The 24,869-nt window shown below is 51.5% G+C and overlaps 2 protein-coding genes across 2 annotated transcripts in view; one reads left to right on the top strand and one right to left on the bottom strand.

Moving 5' to 3' along the window:
- The window catches only part of MB21D2 (Mab-21 domain containing 2), a 59,598-nt gene extending 49,579 nt beyond the window's left edge, over nt 1-10,019 (bottom strand). Inside the window, exon 1 of the mRNA XM_082224346.1 lies at nt 9,737-10,019. Within this exon, the coding sequence (XP_082080472.1) occupies nt 9,737-10,004 (268 nt within the window). The 5' untranslated portion in view covers nt 10,005-10,019. The remainder of the gene's footprint in view (nt 1-9,736) is intronic.
- LOC309533042 (MAM and LDL-receptor class A domain-containing protein 1-like) overlaps nt 1-24,869 on the top strand; it is a 383,106-nt gene that overhangs the window by 299,696 nt on the left and 58,541 nt on the right. The window lies entirely within an intron of this gene.

The raw sequence follows: 24,869 nt of genomic DNA, 5'->3' as shown, positions 1-24,869 counted from the left end.
CCACACCACTGGCCTATGCTCAATTCTCCTGCATGTGCGGTAACCTTATCTGACTAGAACGTTGTGTCACCTTGCACCAAGGCATCGCTGCACCCTGGCATTGTGTCATGGCATACACAAACTAGCATTGCACTTTGAATAATCATTTACGTGTTTCCAGATGCGCCACGGCTGAACTGGTTACTAAACTTCTACCGACCAAAGTACACCAAAACTGCCGCCCTACCCAAGTAAAAAACACTGAACCCAGTGCTGCGAATTCCAACCTTAGTTCCCAGTTAGGTGGACACCATAAGATGCAGGAGTGGGTTTTATGGGAAGAAGAGTTGTCTGTGCCTCAATTTACCCATCCATAAAATGGGAAGAAATGGGGCTTTAACCGAAGACCCATGAGCTACCCATGTGCAGCACCTTCAGGCCCAAGTTTAAGAAACAGTCAGCTCTGTGCAAGAGATTCCTGGCCTCCAGTCGGGGGGGATAAATCCCCGTCAATCAGCCAGACGCTGCCACGTGGATAGACAAGGCTAGCGAGCAAAGTACGTTTGCTAACTGCCAAGGACAGCCTTGTACTGTCTCAGCACACTCCCAACAAAAGCCCTGGGGAGACAAACAGGGACTGTACCCCAGGCTCCTTTGGAGAAGAGAAAAATCACAGCATTCTCCCTCCCAATCCCTGTGGGCAAGTACAGACACACACAAAAAAACACTTTTAAAAGCCAGGATTGTTTAAGCGCAGAACAGGGAAAATATTTAAGTTGCTGAGAACCAAAATGTGCCTTTCTGGAACCCAGGCAAGGTGGCCCCGGAGATTTCTCCAGGGCCAGCACCTCCCCAGTGGACCTGGGTCCAAAGGAAGGAGTGAGGGAGAGAATTCTGCTGGAGGCATAGGGTGAATCCATGCAAGGGTCCCATAAACCTCCTCTGGTCTCTCTTAGACACCCTCAGAAGGCGGTAGACTCTCCCCTGCATTGGAGACATCAAAGCAGAGGCCACCTGTCAGGGATTCTTTCGCTGTGACGCCTGCCTTGCAGGGGGTTGAGCTAGATGTCCTTCAGGGGTCCCTCCCAACTCTGCAATTCTATTATTTTCTCAGAGGGCCACTGCACACGTTCAAGCACACTGCTACACCACACAATAATAATTATAATAGTATTTTTTATTTATACCCCGCCCATCTGGCTGAGTTTCCCCAGCCACTCTGGGCAGCTCTCAATCAAGTGTTAAAAACAATACAGCATTAAAAATTAAAAACTTCCATGAACAGGGCTGCCTTCAGATGTCTTTTAAAAATAGGATATCTGCTTATTTCCTTGACATCAGACAGGAGGGCATCCCAGAAGGCAGGCGCCACCACCAAGAAGGCCCTCTGCCTGGTTCCCTGTAACCTCGCTTCTCGCACTGAGGGAACCGCCAGAAGGTTCTCAGCGCTGGACCTCAGTGTCCGGGCTGAACGATGGGGGTGGAGACGCTCCTTCAGATATACTGGACCGAGGCCGTTTAGGGCTTTCGAGGTCAGCACCAACACTTTGAATTGTGCTCGGAAACGTACTGGGAGCCAGTGTAGGTCTTTCAAGACCGGGGTTATGTGTTCTCGTTGGCCGCTCCCAGTCACCAGTCTAGCTGCCACATTCTGGATTAATTGCAGTTTCCGGGTCCCCTTCAAAGGTAGCCCCACGTAGAGCGCGTTGCGGTAGTCCAAGCGTGAGATAACTAGAGCATGCACCACTCTGCGGAGACAGTCTACGGTCAGGTAGGGTCTCAGCCTGCGTACCAGGTGGAGCTGGTAGACAGCTGCCCTGGACACGGATTTGACGTGCGCCTCCATGGACAGCTGTGAGTCCAAAATGACTCCCAGGCTGCACACCTGGTCCTTCAGGGGCACAGTTACCCCATTCAGGACCAGGGAGTCCCCCACATTTGCCCGCCCCTGTCCCCCAAAAACAGTACTTCTGTCTTGTCAGGATTCAACCTCAATCTGTTAGCCGCCATCCATCCTCCAACCGCCTCCAGGCACTCACAAAGGACCTTCACCGCCTTCACTGGTTGTGATTTGAAAGTGAGGTAGAGCTGAAATGCACACCTCCTTTTGAGAAGCACTGGAAGTGCGATCTTACCTGCAAGAGCTTACATGCGCAGCTTGCCATGCGATGAGCACGGGGGGGGACTCAATGCACAAGGCGTAGATCCACAGAACTGCACTGCAACATCCTAAGGGACCCCAGGGGTCATCCAGCCCAACCCCCGGGCATGCAGGAATCACGGCGAAAGATGCGGCAATTGCTCAGTTTCTAGTCTACTTGCTCAAGTGCTGCATAATCCCCAGGGAAACCTGTGGCAACAGGGGCTGTGCTGCCCCCCAGCAAAACTTCGATTTATTGTCTGGCTGGCACATAGCTCCCTCCTGCCACCTTTGCCTGCTGGAAAGAGCACAAGACCCAGCAGTGCGCCAGGCTGAGCTGCGCAGCTCCATTCATCAGGGGGCAGTAGCAACTGTCCAAAGAAGTACCAAACCATCCGTCTCCGGGTGCCAGACCCCCCCCAGGACACTCCCCCATGGCTCGGGTCCCTGTCACACTGATGGAGATTAGAGCGATGCGCTGTGACACCCAGAAGCAGCATGTCGCAAAGGATTAAAATCATGACTTAACCAGCAGACAGGCCAGACAAGCAACAGAGTCTGCTGTAACAATCGAGGTACAAGACCAAAGGCTCGTTGAAACACGGCGAGATTCAGAAGCGTCTGGCAAGGTGTTTTCCTCACCATGGTGCATGGAGGAACTTGCTGTCCATGTTTCCACAATCCCTTAAAGGTAAAGGGACCCCTGACCATTAGGTCCATTGTGGCTGACCCTGGGGTTGCAGTGCTCATCTCGCTTTACTGGCCGAGGGAGCCGGCGTACAGCTTCCAGGTCATGTGGCCAGCAGGACTAAGCCGCTTCTGGTGAGCCAGAGCAGCACACGGAAATGCCGTTTACCTTCCCGCCGGAGCGGTACCTATTTACCTACTTGCACTTTGACATGCTTTTGAACTGCTAGGTTGGCAGGAGCAGGGACCGAGCAACGGGAGCTCACCCTGTCGCAGGGATTCGAACCACCGACCTTCTGATTGGCAAGTCCTAGGCTCTGTGGTTTAACCCACAGTGCCACCCGCGTCCCAAATTCCACAATCCCTTACTCAGAGGCAAAGCACATCGGAATCCCAGGGTCTCTGTTGTGCGCTAGAGACCCTTTCGACTCATTTCAGGCTCGTGGGGAAGTTTTCAGATTTTGCAGAGTAACCTAAACACGAACCACAAATCATAGGTGGAGCCCGTACCTGAATTGCCCCCTTTCTCCCTGTGCACCAGTGTGGAATTGGGGATGGGGGGCTGGGAGAGACCAGGGTATATCTAAAGAGCTGTGAGCTCCTGGCTCTCCAGGAACATTGGCCTGATCCAGCCAGCTCCTCTTATGTGCTTCCAAACATTTAAATAAATAAAACTGAATTGATGAGCAGCTGCAGAAGTGACAGCAATAGGGATGAGGGAGAAGAAATGCTTCATTGATTTTATTTTAATTACTGTATTTTTTACTCTATAAGACTCACTTTTTCCCTCCTAAAAAGTAAGGGGAAATGTGTGTGCGTCTTATGGAGCGAATGCAGGCTGCACAGCTATCCCAGAAGCCAGAACAGCAAGAGGGATCGCTGCTTTTACTGTGCAGTGATCCCTCTTGTTGTACTGACTTCCGAGATTCAGAATATATATATATATATATATATATTTGTTTTCCTCCTCCAAAAACTAGGTGCATCTTGTGGTCTGGTGCGTCTTATAGAGCGAAAAATTATTTCATGGAATTTATACCCTGCTTGACTGGAGAGAGAGAGAGAGAGAGAGAGAGAGAGCGTCCTTGATATGATTTGCTCACTCTCAGCCAGCTATCGAGCAATAAGCCCCACCTCAAGCAGCACAAACACTCTTATCTGCAGCCGGATGTTCCACAGGTCAGAAAACTGTTGCAGCGCAAAGCTCATTGCAACCCCCTAGCTAGCACCTCTGTGGAGCGGAGTTTCTGGTCCCCAATACAGAACGAAGAACAATATCGCTACTGGACCACTTGACACTTACTCCTTTTAAAGAGGACTCTGGATCAGACACAAAGGGTGAGCATTTGATCCGGGAAGGATTTCCCGGTGAAAATCCTGACTTTGGAACTATGGGAAGCAGCCAGATAGTTTCTCCCCCGTCGCCACTGTTCGGCAATCCATATGCTCTCTAAGAAAACCAGAAGAGCGCTGCTGGATCAGGCCAATCCAGCTGGGCCAACCCAGCATCCTGCTCCCACAGGTGCTTATTATGGGAAACCTGCAAGCAGGACCCAAACTTTGCCCTCCTGCGTCTCCCAGTGAGTGGCACTCAGGAGAAGCCTTGTTGCCTCCCGCAGAGCAGAGCCAAGGCCATTGGCAGCCTTCTCTTCCACGAATAACAGCCTTGTCTTCCATGGCATAACAAGGATCACCTGCTGGATCTGACCCACGGCCCGTCTCCCAGGGGCCACCCAGATGCCCCCCATGGGAAACAAGCAAGCAGAATTCAAGCAGAAGAGCAACTCTCCTTTCCTGCGATTTCTAGCAACTGGTACTTGGGAGCGCTTCTGCCTCCAATTGCGAAGGCAGAGCAGAGAAACCATGGCGGGGGGGGGCGGAGAGAGATTATCTGCGATAAGATAACACAATAACTAGGTCACTTCCATAAGCTCTTTCCTCCAGGCTCATCCAGCCGCCGCCACCTCTGACGAGAGCCCCCGCAAAGCGCACACCCCACTGTGCCACCAACCAGAAAGGGAGACACCTTTGGGGTTGCTGATGAAAGGAGAGGCCAGAGGGGGGGGATTCCCAAGAGACATAAGGGACCCTCCTAGGAATCCCTTGGGAGTCTTTCCGAAATCTCCTTCGGGCAGCCGGGGGCCAGGACGCGGCTTGGTCATTCATCTTACAAGGCGGCTTCTAATAACTCTTATCCTTCCTCGTAGAACTTTCCCTGCCTTTTCTGGGCTCCAGCATTTAGAGAGAGGGGAGGAGGAAGCTGGTGATGAGAAAGATGCACAGCTGGATTGCAAAAAGGCAGTGCTTCAAGTTCATTAACACTGTGCCTGCTGTACGGAAGGGCTCTTCCTTTCCAGTGTGAGCTCACACAGAATCCTGTCAGGCTTTTCCGCAGGGCGGGGTGGGAGTGGGAGTGGGGGTGGGGAGGAGAGAGAGAGAGAGAGAGAGAGAACCACCATGAACGGTATCCTAGTTACCATTTGTAGATATATAATTATGTGCCATTGCCAAGCACATGCCTAGACCTTTCTGTAAAGGCACGATTTGGGGAATATTAGATTTCAAGTGGGAAAGGCTGCCAAAGGAGAGCTCCTGTTTAGGGGGCCAGCTGGCCAGGCATCCTAAGAACATTACAAGAGTCTGCCTGCAGGATCAGGCCAGAGGGGGCCCATCTAGGCCAGGACCCCTGGTCTCACAGCCAGGAACCAGCAAGCAGAAGAGAGTTGCTAACATAGGCTTCTCCAGGAACCCTTGGCGGTTTCCTCCTGGAGCAAGTCTAGCCAGGACAAGAAGAGTCACGTAAAGATTACGGGGAACACGCCCAGCCTTTGCAAACAGCGAAGGTGCGGCAGAAACATCCAGCCCGTCTACTGTTGCTAGAGAATTTGTGCCCCCGCAGGGCACGTTCTTAGCTACTGAATGACAGGCAAGTTCACCTGAGCAGGGTTGGAAGGTCTATTTGCTGCAACTGCCACAGGAAATGACCTTTAGCCAAGCTGTGCAGAGACAGTGCATCTTAAAACAGCTTCCAGTCCATTCATTTCTATCTGTCCACCTCCTCAAAGACCCAATGGAAACATTTTAACTTGTTGGCTCAAACCCATCAGCCAGGAAGACAGATGGATGTCCCTTAGTAAGAAGCTGCGACATCTCGGTGCCACTACTGAGAAGGCCCCGCCTTGCATAGCTTCCTACCACCCTTCAGATATTTCAGGCTTTAAGTAACAGCCCTTTGAACTAGTCCCGAAACTGGAGCCAAGTTGATCCGATATCAGAGTGGTAATGCTTCGCGTGCTGAGCACATCTCTTGCAGTTGCATTCTGGACCACATGCCTGTCCCAAAAGCATTTCCAAAGGCAGTCCTGTTGCAGGAGGCAGGTTATGCAGATATTGCATGAGTGGCAAAGGGCCGATCCTGCACCAGGAGAGCTGCTGAAGTGAGAGAAGGAGCCTCAGGCCCCCACAGCCATCTGGGCGTCTAGGGAGCAGCAGAATACCCAGAGGCACCCCCAAACCTGAGACACCTTGAAGGGGCGTGAGACGCTGCCCTAAACTAGCTCTCAGGCCTCTTGCTTCTCACATGCTGGCAAACAAGCAATGAAGCTCATGGACCTTAGAGCCAGATGGTCTCTCCTCGGCACATCACACGGACACCCCTGGAGAGGGGCTCCCAGTTTTACCAGCTTACTAATGAAGCCGACAAAGTCCTCACCTGGGAACCACTTCGCTAAGGTAGCCACTCATCACAGAAAGTCACAGTTAAACACGGCAACCTTCCCTACAGAAGCCATTTCTGACTGGTCCCTGCTGCCCCCGGTTCACCCAGACACAGGCCAAAGTGTTATAAGAAGTCACGACTTAAGAGATTAACTTTTTTTAATACTAAGCAGTATATAAGTGTTTCTGATTAAAACATGAAAATGTGGGCCACTCCTTCTGCCTGCTCAGGGGCTTCTCGTGTTATCAGGCAGTGCTGAAAGGAGCAGCACTTGGGGGTCTGCCCCACAACCCTGGATTTAGTGTGGCTGCCTGGTCCTTCACTGAATCTGCTAAGGGCCAGGGGGAGGCAGCCGGGGCTCCAAAAACATCCCCAAGGTTTGATTGGCTTCTAAGGCTTGGGGAGGAATTCAAGCACTCCCACCCCAGAGCGACAGAAACCCTCTGACGCAGCCTTGCAGACAGTCTACCAGCTCACTGCCCAGCCAGCCGGTTACAGCCAAGCTGGAGCGAAAGGGGTCATCGTCAGGAGCTGAGATGTGGTTTGGTTTGCAGGCTGAGCGCCAGGGAGCGTGCCAAGTCGGAGTGAGGGTGGCAGGAAGTACCCTCTGCAGCCAGGCGCATCTGCTTCCCGATCAAAGGCCCTCCCCCAGTACTGGCAGCAGGAGCCAAGCTAGGGCAGGAATGAGATCAGTGACAGAAGGGAAGCGGTCTGGGGCCTCCACACCAGAAATTAACAGGGAACGGGTGGCGCTATGGGTTAAACCACAGAGCCTAGGACTTGCTGATCAGAAGGTCGGCGGTTCGAATCCCCACGACGGGGTGAGCTCCCGTTGTTCGGTCCCTGCTCCTGCCAACCTAGCAGTTTGAAAGCACGTCAAAGTGCAAGTAGATAAATAGGTACCACTCTGGCGGGAAGGTAAACGGCGTTTCCGTGCGCTGCTCTGGTTCGCCAGAAGCGGCTTAGTCATGCTGGCCACATGACTGGAAGCTGTACGCCGGCTCCCTCGGCCAATAAAGCGAGATGAGCGCCACAACCCCAGAGTTGGTCACGACTGGACCTAATGGTCAGGGGTCCCTTTACCTTTAACTGCTTGGCACCTGTAACTTGGAGCCTAGCAAGGCCAGAAAGACAGGAAGCATTGCTAAGAGATGTCGGGATGTCTGAAAGAGGGAGGGAAGTCAATGCTCTTGTTGGAGCAATGCTTTATGTTATAGATCTGTGTAATGAAATGTAATTAAATATGGAAAACCCAATAAAAATTATTATTAAAAAAATAACATAAAGACAGGAAGCAGCAAACAAGCATCCTATGAGCACCTCAGCAACAGGATCATCACCAAGAGATCACTAATCCTATCAAGTCTTCACAAAGGCCCCACAGCAGACCACACTAGGCTTCCCTGGGACTGCAAAGCTCGTGTCTGTTCTGGGACTCTGTGGCTCAAAAGGCTGGGTCCAGGGGCTACACTAAACTACGGTTCAGCGTGACGTGCCTGAGCCTCAGACTCCCCCCCCCCTGTCCATTTTAGCCTGTGCCCACCAACCCCCACCCACGACACTCCTCCGGCACAGCCACAAGGTGACCAGAAGCTTAGCTCCACTCTCAGGAACATTTCTGGAGGAGAAGGGTGGCTAGCCTCATTTACTGGCTGAAAATAAAGACTGGCCCAACCCTGGTCATTTTGTTTGAAAGGGAAGACCACCCCCTCAAAAAAAAAAGTTAAACCTTGCGTGTTTCCCAAAGTTGCTGAACATATCCTTCCACATTTGCAGAGTGAGAAATGGATGTTTGCGTGGAGGAACGGAGCCTCACTGTGACCTTTGTTCCTTTGAATAACCTGAAGTTTGTGTAGTTTGGACGCGATGCTAGAGGGCAGTTAATGAAGAACAGGGACAGAAAGGAAAGCTTCCAACCTCCTCCTCACAGGTAGGCCAAAGGAGGGGAAAGGAGGCACCTGCTGAACCACAGCTGAGAGCTAGGACCAAACGCCGCCAGCATGGAGGCCTGTGCAATGCAACAGCCACCTTAGGCCAGAGGAGCAGGGCTTAGTTACCTGGCTTTGCAAAGCCCTCTTCAAAAGCAAAAGCAAAGAAGTGGTCTTTTGCTCCAGCCAGGATTAAATCTTACAGTTTCACGCAGCGCTAACAGGGAGAGGAGGGCGATCCCAGGGGACTCGCCTTGACTCCCTGCTCGGCCTGCAACACGCTCCAGCAGTGATTTATGTCCATTCCAATACATTTCAGACTTCATAATTACGAAAGGAGGTGGGGCTCTCCCCCTCCCCCTTCCTTCCTACCTTCCCCACACAATCCCGCCAGCTGAGCTGGGTGGAAAGCACCCATGGCCTGAAGGCTCCCCGCTTGCCCAGGGTGGGAGCGCTGTTCTTGCGCACCGGCGGGCGTGAGGCGCCCCCCCTCCCTCTCTGCCCTTTGTCTCAGCTGACGAGCTGGGGGCGGGGGGGGGAGCCACAGCCCTGGCCTCGCTGCCGAGGTGAACGGGGCGGGTTCTCAGAAAGAATCAGCGCAGGGAAAGTGGGGCTGCCGCGGGAGGGAGGCTGCTTTCCCCGCTCGCTCCTGCTTCCTCTCCCGTGGCAAAGAGGGGACCCCCGGCTCCGTCCCCCGGCCTGCCTTCCTCCACAGCTGGAAAAGGAGCCGGGAGGCGCACGAGGCTTTGCCCAACAGTGTCTCTCCCTCCCCCCCCCCGGGCATTTCTGCCAAGCTACCCACGGCTTTGGGAGGGAGGGAGGGAGGACTGGTGAGCAGGGGGGCATCCTGGCTTCTGGGAGCATGCTCTCTTGGAAACGTGGGGGGCGTAATTCCGATTCAGGGGCTGCAGGCAAGAGCCGCCAGTGCGACAGGTGCCAGACTCCCTGCAAGCCCCCAGGCCTAGCCTCATACGGAGGGGGGCAGGATCACGCCCAGAACTCCCCCCCCCCAAGTCGGGGTCTTTGCCCTTTTCCTCTCCCCCCACCCTATTTCCATTAACCCGAAACGGGGCTCCAGCCCCGCTGTCCGCCCCGAAGGACCATCGCCACCTCCCGACGCTGCCAGGCGAAGAAGGGCAGCCCGGCGCCCCCGAAGCCGCGCCCGTCTGGGGGCTCGGCCGCCCCTCCGCCCGCGGGAGCCTCCGGGAAGCGGCGCGCAGCAACTGGTCCCGGCAGCCGGGGAAGGGGAGCGCGGCGCCGCCGCCTCCGGCTTCTCCTCCTTACCCAGCATGGAGAAGATGAAGTCCTTGGCGGTGTGGATCTCGAGCGCGCGCTGGTCGTCGTACTCGCGCTGGTCGTGGCGCGTGAACTCCTGGATGAGCCGGTTGAGCTCCTCGACGCGGGCGCCCGAGCGGAAGTCCAGCTCCGGGAAGGCGGCGGCCGCGGCGGCGGCGGACAGCGACGAGCCGCCCGACGACGCCGAGGAGGGAGCCCGGCCCGGGCCAGGCGCGGCGCCCGAGCCGGCCTTGGCGGCCAGCGGCGGAGCGGCCATCTTCGCGCCGGCCAGGAGGAGCAGCAGCAGACGCAGCGCACCCAGCAGCCGCGCCCGCCGCCCGGACCGCCAGCCGGACACCAGGCGCCGCGCAACCGGGAGCAGACCCCGCCGCCGCCGCCGCCAGCGCCCAGGCAGCAGCAGCAGCAGCCAGGCAGGCAGGCAGGCGGGCGGGCCGGGCCTGGCGCTCGCCGGCTGCCCGCCCCGCGGCGGCTCCTCCTTCTCCTCCTCCTCCTCCTCCGCCCCGGATCCCGGCGGCCGGGAGCGCGCGAGCGAGCGCGGCTGCAGCGCCGCCGGGACGCCCGACCGGGAATCCCAGCAACGGCGCTCCCAGTGGCCGCGCTGCCAAGGCTGCTTTGCGCGCTCCCGGGCCCGGCCCAGCCTGCCGCCGCCGCCGCCCACACCGCGCGCGGAAACGCCGGCAGCTCCAACCGGCGCCGCCCCGCGCGCCCGGGCAGCCTCGGCACAGGCGGCCGGCGGCCGAGCCACGCAGAGCGCTTCGATGCCGCGCGCCCGAGCGCACCCAGGAAGCCTCGCCGCGGGGCAGGACCCCTCGCCACCGCCGGGGGGAGGGAGGTTGTCAGGAGCTTTGGGGGCGGCGCAGGATCCGTTCCACTGTAGAAGAAGCCTGGAGCCCGGGGCGCACCGAGGGGCTGGCCGGGTTGGACCTCGCCAAAGGCGCAGCCCGAGGGGGGCGCAACACTCGCGCTTCCCGGCTCTGGCGAGGGCGCGAGGGAGTCCAGGCGCACCTCTGCCTTGAGGAAGAGGCTTCTGCTCAGGTGGCTCGGGGTCTCTGTTGACCCCGGAGGCAGCTGCCACGCCGGTGGGCCTGTTTCGGTTCGCGCCGACTTTGATTTGCTTCTCATCGCGGCTGGGTGCACTTTAAGGCCAACGGGACAGACTCTGGCCTGTAGTTCTGAAATGAACATGATTTATTCCAAGACAACGTTTGGCCGCCAACCAAGCCTGCCACTGGCCGATGCAAAAATGTTCCTTTGGTGCTGGATTTTACGCATCTTTTCCCATTAAGTCCCATACACATCTGCTTCATCAACGAAATTAATTGATATGTTTTGTTTTATTGGCAGAAAAATATGAAAAGCTACACAGAACTCTTTGGCCTGGCCAAGTGTGGATAGCAGTCTTCTGTGTAGCTGACACCCTCCTCGTCTTCCAAAGCAACTACTCTATTCCGAACTTAAAAATGGAAAGTGTAATGCTGGTGGTCAACAAAAGAGGTTTAAAGATTGTCTCAAGGCAAATCTTTAAAAATGTAGTATAAACAACAGCAATTGGGAAACACTGGCCTGCAAGCGCTCCAGTTGGAGAACAGCCTTGACCAAAGGTGTCCTGGGCTTTGAAGACACTCAAACTCAGGACGCAAGGGAGAAAGGTGCTAAGAGGAAGGTAGGATTGGCAAATCCACACCGTGATCAGCTCCTGCCCGGGAACCAATGTCCCCACTGTGGAAAGACGTGTGGATCCAGAATTGGCCTCCACAGTCACTTATGGACTCTTTGTTAAAACAGTGTTTATGGAAGACAATCTTTAAATCATAATGGCCTGTGGACTGTCCTTCTGAAAATTGGCTGCCCAGATAAATTTGTGAACATCTTTTGGCTCCTCCATGATAATATGACAGCAACAATCGCAGATAACAATGGCTCTCTAAGTGAACCATTCACAGTGAGATCAGGTGTTAAACAGGGTTGTGTTCTTGCCCCAACTCTATTCATTATTTTCATTGCCATGATCCTTCACTTTGTCAAAGGGAAACTCCCCACCAGAGTAGAAATCATATGGAAAGCTCTTCAATCTGAGCAGGCCGAAAGCAAAGAGTAAGGTTACCGTAACTTCTGCCATAGGGCTTCAGTATGCTGATGACAACGTAGTGTGCGCAAGCTCAGAGGATGACCTCCAAACCATCCTAAATATCTTTGCAGAAGCTTACAACAAGCTTGGCCTATCGCTCAGCATCCAAAAACCCAAAGTGCTGCACCAACAAGTACAAAATAACCCCTCTGCAGTGCTCAGAAGTAAACCGCATGGGGCTCGGTGGGACTTCCTCCCAGTAACTTTGGGAGCTGTTTGACAGTGGAGTGGACTCCCTTCCTTGGAGGACATTGGCTGGGGATTCTTCAGCCCTGATTCCTGCATTGCAGGGGGTCAGACTAGATGAGCCCTGGGGGTCTCTTCCAACACTACAAGTCTATCATTCTAAGTGTGCATATATGATTCCAGCCTTTATGAGAGTTCACTTTGAAGGGCAAGGGGGCAGCCAGAATTTGCCAGAATACATAGGTGGGCAGAACCCGTGTCATCCAAACAAGTGGACTTGCATAAGACTCAAGTTTGGAAGATTGAAGAAGTACCAACGAAAGAACAATGGCAAGAAAAATGGGTGAATTATTCAGAATTCTACAGATAAACTACATGAAAAGGACAACAGAGACTTTTAAAAAAGAATAGGAACCTTTTACAACTTACCTACAGAAACAACAAAAAGAAATGGACTCATTGGCGGGTTTTGCATAATCATTCACAACTTTATTCAAGTAAAATATGAAGGAAGACAATGTCGTAACATCTAAAGTATATTAATATGCAGAAGACCACAATCAGTGTAACAAACCAGAAAGGGAAGATGAGGGAAGTCACCGGGGAGGGGGGGGGTGGATTGGAAAACGTAAAATTGGATCATCGTTATTTGCAATTTATTATAATAAAAGAAAATGAATAAAATATTTATAATTTTAAAAAAGACTGTGATGGATTTAACACTGGACTCAAAGGCAAAAAATGGAGGATTTGTGTGGACAAGATGGGGCTCCCTGCAAGACCTTTCCACCTGCTGCAAGTGATTCAGGTCTCTTCCTCACGTCTTCCAGCCCTATTTTTTAGTCTTCCGTGGCTGGCGTGGGTGTCCACTGCTGCCCTCTCTTGGTTACGACTGTGAATGCCAAGCTGGTTGCTTTGCTAACATGTCCCCTCTCAATTTAATGGTAAGATTACCTTGAGGGCTGCCCTACCCAGACTTCATAGACTCTGCAGTCTCTCCATCCAATAGGGGTTTGGTGTCAGGCCGTAGCTCATTGGTAGAGCATTTGCTCTGCAGGCAGAAGGTCGCAGGTTCCATCCCCAATGGCATACGCAGGTAGGGAGAGACTCTGTGTCTGAAAGCCCGGAGAGCCATTGCTGGCCGTCAGTGCATGCAATACAGTGGTACCTCGGGTTAAGTTCCGGAGGCTGTTCTTAACCTGAAGACCACTTTAGCTAATGGGGCCTTCTGCTGCCGCCGCACCGCCGGAGCCCGATTTCTGTTCTCATCCTGAAACAAAGTTCTTAACCTGAAGCACTATTTCTGGGTTAGCAGAGTCTGTAACCTGAAGCATATGTAACCTGAGGTACCACTGCACTGAACAATCAGGACACATAAGAGGACGTACTTCGTTTTGCGGCGCATGGTTAATCTATGGCAGTGTTTCCCAACCTTTTTTGGGCAAAGGCACACTTGTTTCATGAAAAAAATCTCGAGGCACACCACCATTACAGCCCCGTGACGTCAGTGCGCAGCGTCATGCCGGGAGGGACATGAATTGCTAGCAAATTACATAATCACCTCCTTGAGGGCTGGCTCATCTTCTCCAAAGGCAGAACCCCATTAATTAACAGCACAGACTCACACCATAGCCAAGACGAGGGGGGGAAAACCTCAGTCATGCACAGTCATGCACATGTGGGGGCTAAATGAGGACGAAGACCGGGCAGAGAGCAGGGTTCAAATCACCCCACCTGGCCAGGACAATCCCTGGGTGCTCCCTTGGGCCACTCGCCTGACCCACCTCGCAGGGCTGTTGTTGCGAGGATAACACGGGGAGAACCACGCGCGCCCCCGGGAGCTCCTTGGAGGAGAAAGCGGGCGATGAATGCAATGCACGAAATATATGAGAGGCGACCAGGTTTTGCAGGTGAGGGGCCCCCGCCAGCCTCCGCTTCCAACACCCGGCGCAACGACGCCAAAGTTTCCCCGCGGGCTCGGCTCGGGGAGCAGCGCTGCTCCCCCCCCGGCTCCCCTTCGCCCTCCCGGCTCTCTCTGCCGCCCACTGGGGACCCCCCTCACCTGCCAAGTCCGGAGCGCCGGTGGAAGTTGCATGCATGCATGCAGGGCGCCGCGTTGCCATTGCATTGCACTGCACTCCATGCAACGCCTGCACGCATGCATTGCCTTGCACGCCCGCCAAGGGGTCTCCCCGTGGTCCGATGCGTCCCCTCCGGCGCGGATGCAGCATTGCAAAAATAACACACACACCCCGACGCAGCCCTACCTGGGGGGCAGCCTCCACCTCCGCTGCTCCGCCTCCGCGGGGATCCCCGGGCTCCATTCTGCCACCCAATCTCCGCGAGGGCGCAGGCAGGCTGCGCGGGGTCTGCACGGAAGAGCCCCTGCCCGCCCGGCCGCCGCCGCTGCGCTCATTCCATGGCCGGGAGAAGAGCGCTTCAAACAAAATGCCCGGCCCGCCAGGCCACGCTGGGAAACGTAGTTCGCGCACCTCGCGCGGGCGCGGAGCCCAAGGGCGAGGGGACTACGGATCCCGGCAGCCCCCGTGCCGGGGACGGAGGGGGAGAGGCCGGGTGCAGGGATGGAGGGACGGGTGGGCGAGCGAGTGAGTGGCAGCCGCCAAGCCTTGGCCGAGAGCCAGGAAGGGCCTCCCCGGAGGAGGAGGAGGAGGGAGGCGCAGAGCGGGAGGGAGGGAGGGAACCCCAGGGGTCATCTAGTGACGGCGCCCCAATCGAAAATTTGACTTTTAAAAAAAAAATCTCTTTCGAATTTTTTAATTTTTCCCGCGGCACACCAGGCAACATCTCGCGGCACACTAGTGTGCCGCGGAACAGTGGTTGGGAAACACTGATCTATGGAACTCCCTGCCACAGGAGATAGAGATGGGCACCAACTTGGATGGTTAAAAGAGGATTGGACAAATTCATGGAGGAGAATGAGGCTATCGATGAGACTCACCACAATAGCTGTGCGCTCCCTCCACAGTTGCAATGCTTCTGAATGCCAGCTGCAAGAGGGGAGTGCGCTCTTGTGCTCATGCCCCACTTGCTGGTTCCCCCCAGACATCTGAGAAGAGGGTGCTGGACTAGATGGGCCATTGGCCTGATCCAGCACAGGCTCTTGCGTTATTGCGAGCAAAATGGGCCACTGGCCTGCCTTCCTAGGCGTCCTGTCTTCTTATTTCTTCTTGTTGTTCTTCTTGTAAGTGGTGGGTCTGAAAATGCACCCTTTGGGGAAAGGTCAAATGCTACAAAGGAACTCGAACACATGAAAAATTGATCAAGGCCCCACACAGGGAAGAGTGGATGAAAGGCTCTGCAACTGCAAAGTCAGCAAACGTGGCGATGCAAAGGTTTCAGGAGCTGTCCCCACCTGGGACAGAGGGGGTGCATGACCAGGAATCCTCCTTTAAACGCTGCACAACAGCTAAAAGTGGCTGGACAAAAAACAGAGGGAGAGAGAGAGCATCTCATGTGATGTTCACTTGAAAAATGAGAAAGAGAGGCCCATGGAGAACCAATCCTGTTGTTGTTTTTTTAAAAAATATTTATTAGAGTTTCCAATTTTTACAAACAAAAAGAAAAAAGCGAACATAAAAAGCAAAAACACATAAATTTCACAACTTATTTTCTCATAACATCTTTCCCCGACCCCCTCATACCTCACCTTCTTGTATATCCAGTTCAAATTACCGTATTTTTCGCTCTATAACATGCACCCGACCATAACACGCACGTAGTTTTTAGAGGAGGAAAATCCGTAGGCATGCCACCCCTAGGCATTCCCTCCATAACACGCACAGACATTTCCCCTTACTTTCTAGGAGGAAAAAAGTGAGTGTTATGGTGCAAAAAATACGGTATTTATACAGCAAATCCTTATCTCAAAGCATTACAGCTTAAAAAGGAAAAGAAGAAAAACAGAGAACCAATCCTGTTACTGCCAGCTTTCCTAACCAAGAGGCTGTTTATCTGATGCCCTGGGCAGAAGTGCCTGAAACACTCAAGAAATCCACAAGGGTTCCAAGAAGTGAAATAATCACCTAAGGAAGTGGACTCTGAGCCTTTGCCCCATTGAGATTCAAGGACCGTTAACGTTCTATTTGGGGAATGATTCATGTTCTTATGTAGCTGCGTTCTTTTATACTTTCTGGGTGTCCCAGGGTCATATTATGAATCAAGCACTGCTACATGTAAGTTGCTTCTTTTTGTTTCCCAACGTATTTCTTATCAATAAAAAAAATCAGTATGGTGCAAGTAATTGTTTATTCTGAACATGTGGCCCAGAGAAAAAAGTTTGAGAACCACTGTCCTAGTGCAACAAATACACCTTTTTTTGGAAAACCAGACTTTTTGCTGTAAGGAAAGTGAAGGGGAACGCTCAATAAAGACTGGGTGTTGTCTTAACTTCTGTGTAAGAAATGAAATGAGGAAGGGATGCAGAATTAGCAGGTAGCTTGGAGAAGCCCAGAGACAGACTGCGTCATGGGGGAAAGCCTCCCAGATGTGGGAACTCAGCTGGAGGTTTTTGAAGGGTTGTAAAGAGCCCAATAAACCTTCAGGACACCAACCGAGGCACGGGAAGCCTGCAAATCCCTTCTTTCTGAGAGCACAGGTGCTGCAAGCAGCCCTGGATTTAAAAGGGCCATAAATCAGCTGAATCTGACCCTAGCAGAAAGAGAGCTGTCCCTGAAAAGAAGCTGTCAGAGAGGTTGCAGGTGCTTCTTGGGAAAGTGTGTTTGTGTGCAAAAGTGAGGCACCGCGAGAAAGAGCCATTGTTGTGTCCATCTGTCTCCAGGTCCCAGATTGTCTCTTTGGGATGTTTGCCTCCTGCAGTCCTCCTCCTCTTCCTCCTTCTCTCCCCACAAGGAGGACAAAATGGAAAACGTTGCATCAGTCTGACAAAACTGGGACCTTAGCCACAAAAAAGAGCAGGCCAGGGAGCTCATGCTATCAGCACCTGATAAAACCACCAGCACCCTGAGCCAAAGCTGCTTTTCATAATTGGTAGCATCCTTCTGTTTTAGTATGTTAAATTGCAAACCCCTTTGGATGCCTTGGCAGAAAGGAGAAATATATATGCAGTAAATAATTAAATGAGCAAAATGCATCTTTGTGCAATGTGCCCACAGAATCCCTGCAGTGGAGTCCGCTCTAAGGCTTCATTTGGTAAGCCGCCACTCTCCGGAGTAAGGCATGGGGTTCTGGGCTGCTCAGGTAGTCTTTCTGGAAAAGGCCAATTTCTGTAGCTACGAAAGGAACTCAAGGTGGCGTATGTGGTTCGCTTCCCACTTTATCCTCACAACAGCCCTGCGAGGTTGGTTAGGCTGCAAAACTGTGACTGGCCACCAGGTTCACCCAGTAAACTGTGTGGCCACGCAGGGATTTGAACCCATGTCTCTCCCAGTTCCTAGTCCTGCACTCTAACCACTGCACCACACTCTCTCTTCCTCTCTCTCTCTCTGAGCCCTCTGATTTAGATCAGGAGGGGGGCACAGCACTTGGGGAGGGGAGTGAGACTATGTGGCAGAAACCCCTGGAGGTACCAGATCAGGCATAGGCAAACTCAGCCCTGCAGATGTTTTGGGACTACAACTCCCATCATCCCTGACCACTGGTCCTGTTAGCTAGGGATGATGGGAGATGTAGTCCTAAAACATCTGCAGGGCCGAGTTTGCCTATCCCTGTACCAGGTCCTGATGAGGCAGGAGACTGAAGGCCTGCCCCTTCCAAGGCTGGGGAGCTTGAGGGAGGCAGACATGGCCAGTCATGTGGTCCAAGTGCTGGTGACAGCAATGCATTGTGGGCATTTCTTTTCCCTGGAAAATGATGCCATGCCTGGGATGCTCTGGCCCACCCATCTGGCGACCCAAGAGGCAAGGCAGGAACTAAGCTGAAATCCTTCTGCAGGGTCAGCCTTTCCCTCATCTCATGCATGCGAAAGGCATTAGGAGGCTGCCTTAGGTTCTTAATTAAATCCCCGGACAATTGGCTACTGTGGTTGCCACAGGGTGCGAGGGCAAGGAGGGAGAAGGGGCTGCTCACTGTGGGATGTGAAACACAAGAGCCGTCAAGTACAACATCCCTAGGGTGGACAGGGAGGACTCCCTGCTCAGCGCCTGAGGGCCCAGTCCTGCCACTCACCACCTGGCCAGGGCGGGGCCTGACGGGCTCTGTAAAGGACTGCTGTCTCCACGGCTACTGGGCAGAAAGGGCTCCATTTAGTTTAGTTTTCGTTGTTTGTTTAAATTGCTGTTATTTTTTACCTATGTCATTTTAAACTGTGGTATTAATGCTGTATTCTTAGTTTTAGATTTTATGTGGAAATTGTTTCCCATTTGGTTGTGTATTTTTTGATGTGGTTTATTTATTGTTTATGACTTTTGTAATTATGTAAATCTTGTTATGCTGTAAACCACCTTGAGCATTGTTTTTTTAACTGGAAAGGTGGCAGACAAATAAAAAGTGATGATGATGATGTCTGGACCAGCCAGTCAAAACTTCCTGTTTCTCCTTGGCTGGGACAGACTTCCTCTGCATGTGTCTAGAGGTGGGTGTGACCTCACCTGCCCAGGTAACAAAAGAGCAGGACTGGTCAGCCAGTCTCTCTCTCTGACCACATTCATCGAAGAAGCAATATCTGCTTAGCCTAAGATGCACAAAGGGACTGTCTCCTTATGGGATAGATTCCAGGTGTACAGTGGTACCTCGGGTTAACTACTTAATTCGTTCCAGAGGTCCGTTCTTAACCTGAAACTGTTCTTAACCTGAAACACCACTTTAGCTAATGGGGCCTCCTGCTGCCGCTGTGCCACCAGAGTACGATTTATGTTCTTATCCTGAAGCAAAGTTCTTAACCCGAGGTAATATTCCTGGGTTAGCGGAGTCTGTAACCTGAAGCGTATGTAACCTGAAGCGTATGTAACCCGAGGTACCACTGTATATTACTTTTCTAACTTAAGTCTGCCTTCTGGGATCCATTTGTGAACAGAATGTGAGTGAGTAAACTCCTTTTATACTTTTATAGAAGACTGTGTCGCGTCTATCTTTTTATGAGGGACTAAAGGGGAAATTATCAATGAAACGTATTATAGAGGCTTTAGCGAGCCTGAGCAAACGCATCCACTGTGAGTTTAAAAAGGGGAAATGTTACTCTGCTAAATTGTGAACTTGTTGACACAAGTTGGAAAGGCCATAACCAAACAATATATCCTTTCCTGCATCCCTGAACATTCCCACAAAGACCTCCCATTCTTCTTGGCAGAGTTAATTTGCTGTAATGAAATGTATATTTATTTGTCTAGATTTATAGCCTACAGGGAATGTGTGTGTAGGCAAATGGCTCTTTATCCCCAGAGGGCTAGCAGTTTTAATTTGTTATTTGCATGTGGGCAAATTAAATAGGTCTGTTGCCTCAGCTCTTTCCCCAGTTTTCCCCTTTTAAAGGTCGGGTGATTTGGCTGCTGATTCGGAAACAGGCACCTCTGCTGGGAAAAGGGAGTCAGGAGCGCAATGGTAAGCGTTTGTGTGTGTGCTGACATCTCTCTTCGCAATGTCACACATAGTCCCCGGAGCAACTGGAGAAGCCTCATTGGTGCCCCATCTTGCCACCTGCCAGGTCACCTCAGTCACACGCCAGCATGGCGGTGGTTGTGGGGGGGGGGAGGAAAATGGAGGAAGAGGATAATTGAATAACCTTGGGGATAATTGAAGTACGTCAGGCTCTGCTTGGCTCTCTTCCGCGGCGAAGGAATTGGTCACTTGGGGTAATGCTCTGCCATGCGTAACCTTTTGTTCGGCTGCGCTAGAAAGTGTGTGCATCCATGTGCATTTTTCTCACTGTGACGGGGAGCCACTCTTGTTTTCACTGACGCCGGAGAAAACTCACTTGAGGCCACGAGAAAATATTGATTCCATGCTAATGGCCGCTGGGCGAAACAGCCCGACCGGAGACGGGTTCACCACCCTCCCTCCACTGCGCTGATAAATACGGGGATCACCAAAGATGCAGGGAAGGGTTTTGGTCTAACCCAGGGGTCAGCAAACTTTTTCAGCCGGGGGCCGGTCCACTGTCCCTCAGACCTTGTGGCAGGCCAGACTATATTTCAGAAGGGGGGGAAATGAACAAATTCCTACGCCCCACAAATAACCCAGAGATGCATTTTAAATAAAAGGGCACATTCTACTCATGTAAAAACGCACTGAATCCCGGACTGTCCATGGGTCAGATTTAGAAGGCGATTGGGCTGGATCCGGCCCCTGGGCCTTAGTTTGCCTACCCATGGTTTAAGTCAAGAGAGGTGTTGTGTGGCAGTGTACACATTGCCACCTTACAACTCCTTGGGGTTTTTTTTAATTGGTTTTATTATTTCTAATTGCTTCAAATTTTTTGAACTGTTATACTTAATTGTTGAGATGTTGTGAGCCGCTTTGGGCACATTTTCATGGAAAAGTGGCGTACAGATAAACAGATGATGGTGATGAAGACTCAGCGAGTTTGTTGTCTGACCACCCCCGCGCATTTCAAATCACATTTGTAACTCAAGGTGCACATCAGTATGGTTGAATGCGTTCCCAACTTGCCCTCAGACTGTCTATGGCAGAGGGCAGAGAACATCAGAAGAACTTGCTGGATCAGGCCATCTAGTCCAGCACCCTGTTCTTGCACTGACCATACAGATGCCCATTATGGGAAACCCGCAAGCAGGATTTGAGCAGAAGAACAACTCTCCCCTCCTGTGGTTTCTAGCAACGGATATTCAGAAGCACTTCTGCCTTCAACTGTGGAGGCAGAACAGACACATAACCCAGAAGATCTTGGTGGCTAGGACGTACGTTTTCAAATTGAATCAAATGTGGTTGAGGGGAAATGCATCAAAATGTCAATATTTCTCAAGAAATAACATGATAGAGGTGGATTGTAGCTTTCTCATGTGTACGCAGCTTCACAAGCCAGTGGTTGGGAGCACGTTGAATGCAGACTAAATGTCAGTCAGCTCACAGCCACTGTCTCCCATGCCAATCTACCATATTTTTTGAATTATAAGACTCACTTTTTCCCTCCTAAAAAGTAAGGGGGAATGTGTGTGCATCTTATGGAGCGAATGCAGGCTGTGCAGCTATCCCAGAAGCCAGAACAGCAAGAGGGATTACCGCTTTCACTGCGCAACAGTCCCTCTTGATGTTCTGGCTTCTGAGATTCAGAATAATTTTTTTCTTGTTTTCCTCCTCCAAAAATTAGGTGCGTCTTGTTGTTAATAGTTTTGAACCTGCTGTTCTCCTCTGGTTCTCAATTATTTTGCATTTTGCCATTTCTCTTAGATTCAGGGCCATCTTTCCTAGGGGGTGCAAGGGGTGTGGGGCACCAGGAACCCGCTGCCGAAGCTGCCGAAGCTCTTAACTATCTACCTGTTATGAAATAATAAATAATTTTGATCAAGCTAAAAAACCAAAATACATATATACCTAAGCATTACCGAAATGTATACCTACTGTTTTACTGAAGGACTTTCGACTATGTGCACTCATTTACCAAAGATGTGCTGCACCAGCAGCGGGGCTTGTCTTTCACAATAGTGGTGCTTGACTCAACGACGGTGCTTGTCATTCTCAACGGCGCCATGCATGCGAAATTCTTACATCATAATAAAAGCTAATTTGGGGGCGAAACTAAATTTGGGGGTGCTGAGGGATCTTTGCACCCCGGTAGCGCATAGGCTAAAGACTGTGTTTCGTAGATGGTACCTGCTGCTTCTTTTCTGAGAGGCTGGAAAAGCTTTTAACGCTGAATCTTTCTCCCTGCCTTGGCTTGTGTTATGTACTGAGTTGAATAGGATCCAAAAGGCTGCAGTCTGATTGGTCCTAGAACAATGCAGCAGTCTGATTGGTCTGCAGGAGCCACCCAATCCAGCTCCAGGTGGAAGTGAATCCGCAACCTGATTGGCCAACAGGAGAATCCCAGAATTAGCCAATCACGTGCAGCCCATTGTGTAAATAATGTATATAAAGCAGATATTTTGGGGAAACTTTCATTCCTCGCTACTATGAGCTGAATAAAGAGCATGAAATCCACACTCGACTCCGAGTATATTTCAGCTTGCAAATGGCCTCTCTTGGGGCTCATCCACACTCTCGTTTAATCCATATTCTGGTCGTATTCTGCACCTCTGTCTTATCTTGGGTCTGATAGCTTTCCTCCTTATTCTGCTGCTAGGCCAGATTGAAATCCGATGTTCCCCATTTACGAGAAAATCCGAAGAGAGATTTCCCCGCTTCCTAAACCGCATTGCTCTTTGCTCCACTTTGTGGCTAATGAATTGGTTTAATCTGTTAACTGCTCTGAATAAATGGGAAGATAGCGAAAAGGCCCTTAATGCCTGCCTGCCTCCCCCTCCCTGAATAAGCAGGATGCCTTTCTAAGGGCTATAACCACAAGATAACATCAGCTTTCTAAGAGCATCTGCCCCTGCTCTCCATCCTGTCCTCATAAGGCACAACTGAACTACCTGCCACAGAGTCATCCATTTTGCCAATGGACAGCATGTCAGATAATATTGCACGGATGGGCGAGAGACTTGGAAAGACCCCAGGCAGGTTCTGGGGCTGGAGATGCAGCCATCATGTTGCCCAACAGTGCCTTAAGTTGCTGCCCCCAGAGGGTCTGTGTGGAGCTGCTAAGAGAGGACAGACGGCAATTGAGGGCGACAGGAAGGCTCTTGCAGGTGGAAATTGTGAGAATCTTCAGGGAGGCAGGAGAGGATATATTGTTTAATAATGTCCTTCCTAACTCGCACTAGCAAATTTTATAACTTCTTGTTGTTGTTTAGTCGTTTAGTCGTGTCCGACTCTTCAGAATGGAGAGGTTGGATCTTCTTGCAGTCCATGGGACTCTCAAGAGTCTCCTCCAGCACCAGAATTCAAAAGCATCCATTCTTCGGCGATCAGCCTTCTTTATGGTCCAGCTTTATGGTCCGGGGCTGGTTTACAACCCTGTGATTTTCAGCCTGTGTAGTTCTGCTTCTGCCACCAGGCAGGACTCCCTGGAGTAGGAGGGGGCCCAGCAGAGCAGGATGCCCCTCAAACCTCCACCGACAGTGTAGTTACCAAATCGAAGTGCCTGGCCTGGCTTGATAGTACTTTAAATCTGCATCCCCAGTCACTGCTGGAAAAACCTGCTCTGAGTTGGTGGGTCCTTGTCGAGGCAGCCAAGTGGGCGTGTGGGTTATAAATGCCCCTTCTCAGCCTGTCTGACTGTCATATCGGTCTTTGCCACCAACAGCAAATCTCAGAGTGTGGAATATTGTGATCTCATTATGAGACATTGCCCAACAGCACAAAGGCTTCCTTTTTTCCAGAGGATTTTCAGAGAGCAGAGCTGGTGGTGTCCCTGGTGCCTGATAGATAGGCTGAGGCTCGATTGATGCTGAAAAGTGATGACTGATCCCCCAAAAGGTCAGGAAATAGAGGCTGCTGAAATCTGTCACAAGAGGTGTTTCTCAAACCGATGAATTAGAGAGCCCTGGCGGACCTGTGGGCTGCATGCTCATCCAAAAGGTAGGAACTACCTTGATGAATTAGACGCAGAGTCCGGCCGCCTGATCTAGGATTCCATACCCTCCAACATCGTTCTGCCCGGACACTGAGATCCAGCGCCGAGGGGCTTCTGGCGGTTCCCACATTGCAAGAAGTGAGGCTACAGGGAACCAGGCAGAGGGCCTTCTTGGTAGTGGTGCCCGCCCTGTGGAACGCCCTCCCACCAGATGTGAAGGAAATAAGCAGCTATCCTCTTTTTAAAAGACGTCGGAAGGCATCCCTGTTTAGGGAAGTTTTTAATATTTAATTCTGTATTGTTTTTAACACTCAATTGGAAGCCGCCCAGAGTGGCTGGGGAAACTCAGCCAGATGGGCGGGGTGTAAAAATATTATTATTATTATTATTATTATTATTATTATTATTATATAACATTTCTCCGATGAAAATAGGGACGTCCTATTGAATAACAACAAAAGCAACAACAATATTTATACCTCACCCATCTGTCTGGGTTGCCCCAGACACTCTGAGTGACTTCTAACATACAGAAAAACATAATATTAAACATTAAAAAGACTTCCCTATACAGGACTGCCTTCAGATGTCTTCTAAATGTTGTATAGCTAGGTCTCTCCCTGGCTCAGGGATTGCATAATTCCTTTCCTTCCAACATTTCTCCAGTGAAAATGTTGTTGTTGTTTAGTCGTGTCCGCCTCTTTGTGACCCCCTGGACCAGAGCACGCCAGGCCCTCCTGTCTTCCACTGCCTCCCGCAGTTTGGTCAAACTCATGCTGGTAGCTTCCTAAGGAAAAACAGGTCATTCAGGATCAAACCAGAAACTTGGATGGCTTCTGTAAATCCAGGACTGTCCCTGGAAAATAGGGACACTTGGAGGGTCTGGTATTCCATCTTCAGATACCTAAAAGTTTGCCACATGGAACATGAAGCAAGATGGGGAAGAGTTGTAAAGAGGATTCTATACCCCACTTCAGAAATCTGAAGCAATGGGGTTAATCTCCTTCTTGAAACAGCTCCAGTTTCATCAAGACACAGTGATGACAGTGAAGAGGTTTTTAAAAAAGAAAAGAAAGAAATTCAGAAACACCTGGAGGGACACAGGTGCCCCATTGCTGGCGTCAGGGGGTGGCCAGGTCGGATCAGGAGAGGAAGCAGAGATTTATTTCTTCCCTTTATACATCACAGTTCCTCTCAGAGGATGCTTAAAGGCAGTGGAGGTTGTATTACAGATTTTAAATGCATATTGGTTAACTGGG

Source organism: Podarcis vaucheri, assembly GCF_965113315.1.
Source record: "Podarcis vaucheri genome assembly, chromosome: 5".
Lineage (NCBI taxonomy): Eukaryota > Metazoa > Chordata > Lepidosauria > Squamata > Lacertidae > Podarcis > Podarcis vaucheri.
The sequence above is the reverse complement of the archived record's forward strand: the minus strand, read 5'-3'. Positions and strand labels throughout refer to the sequence as shown.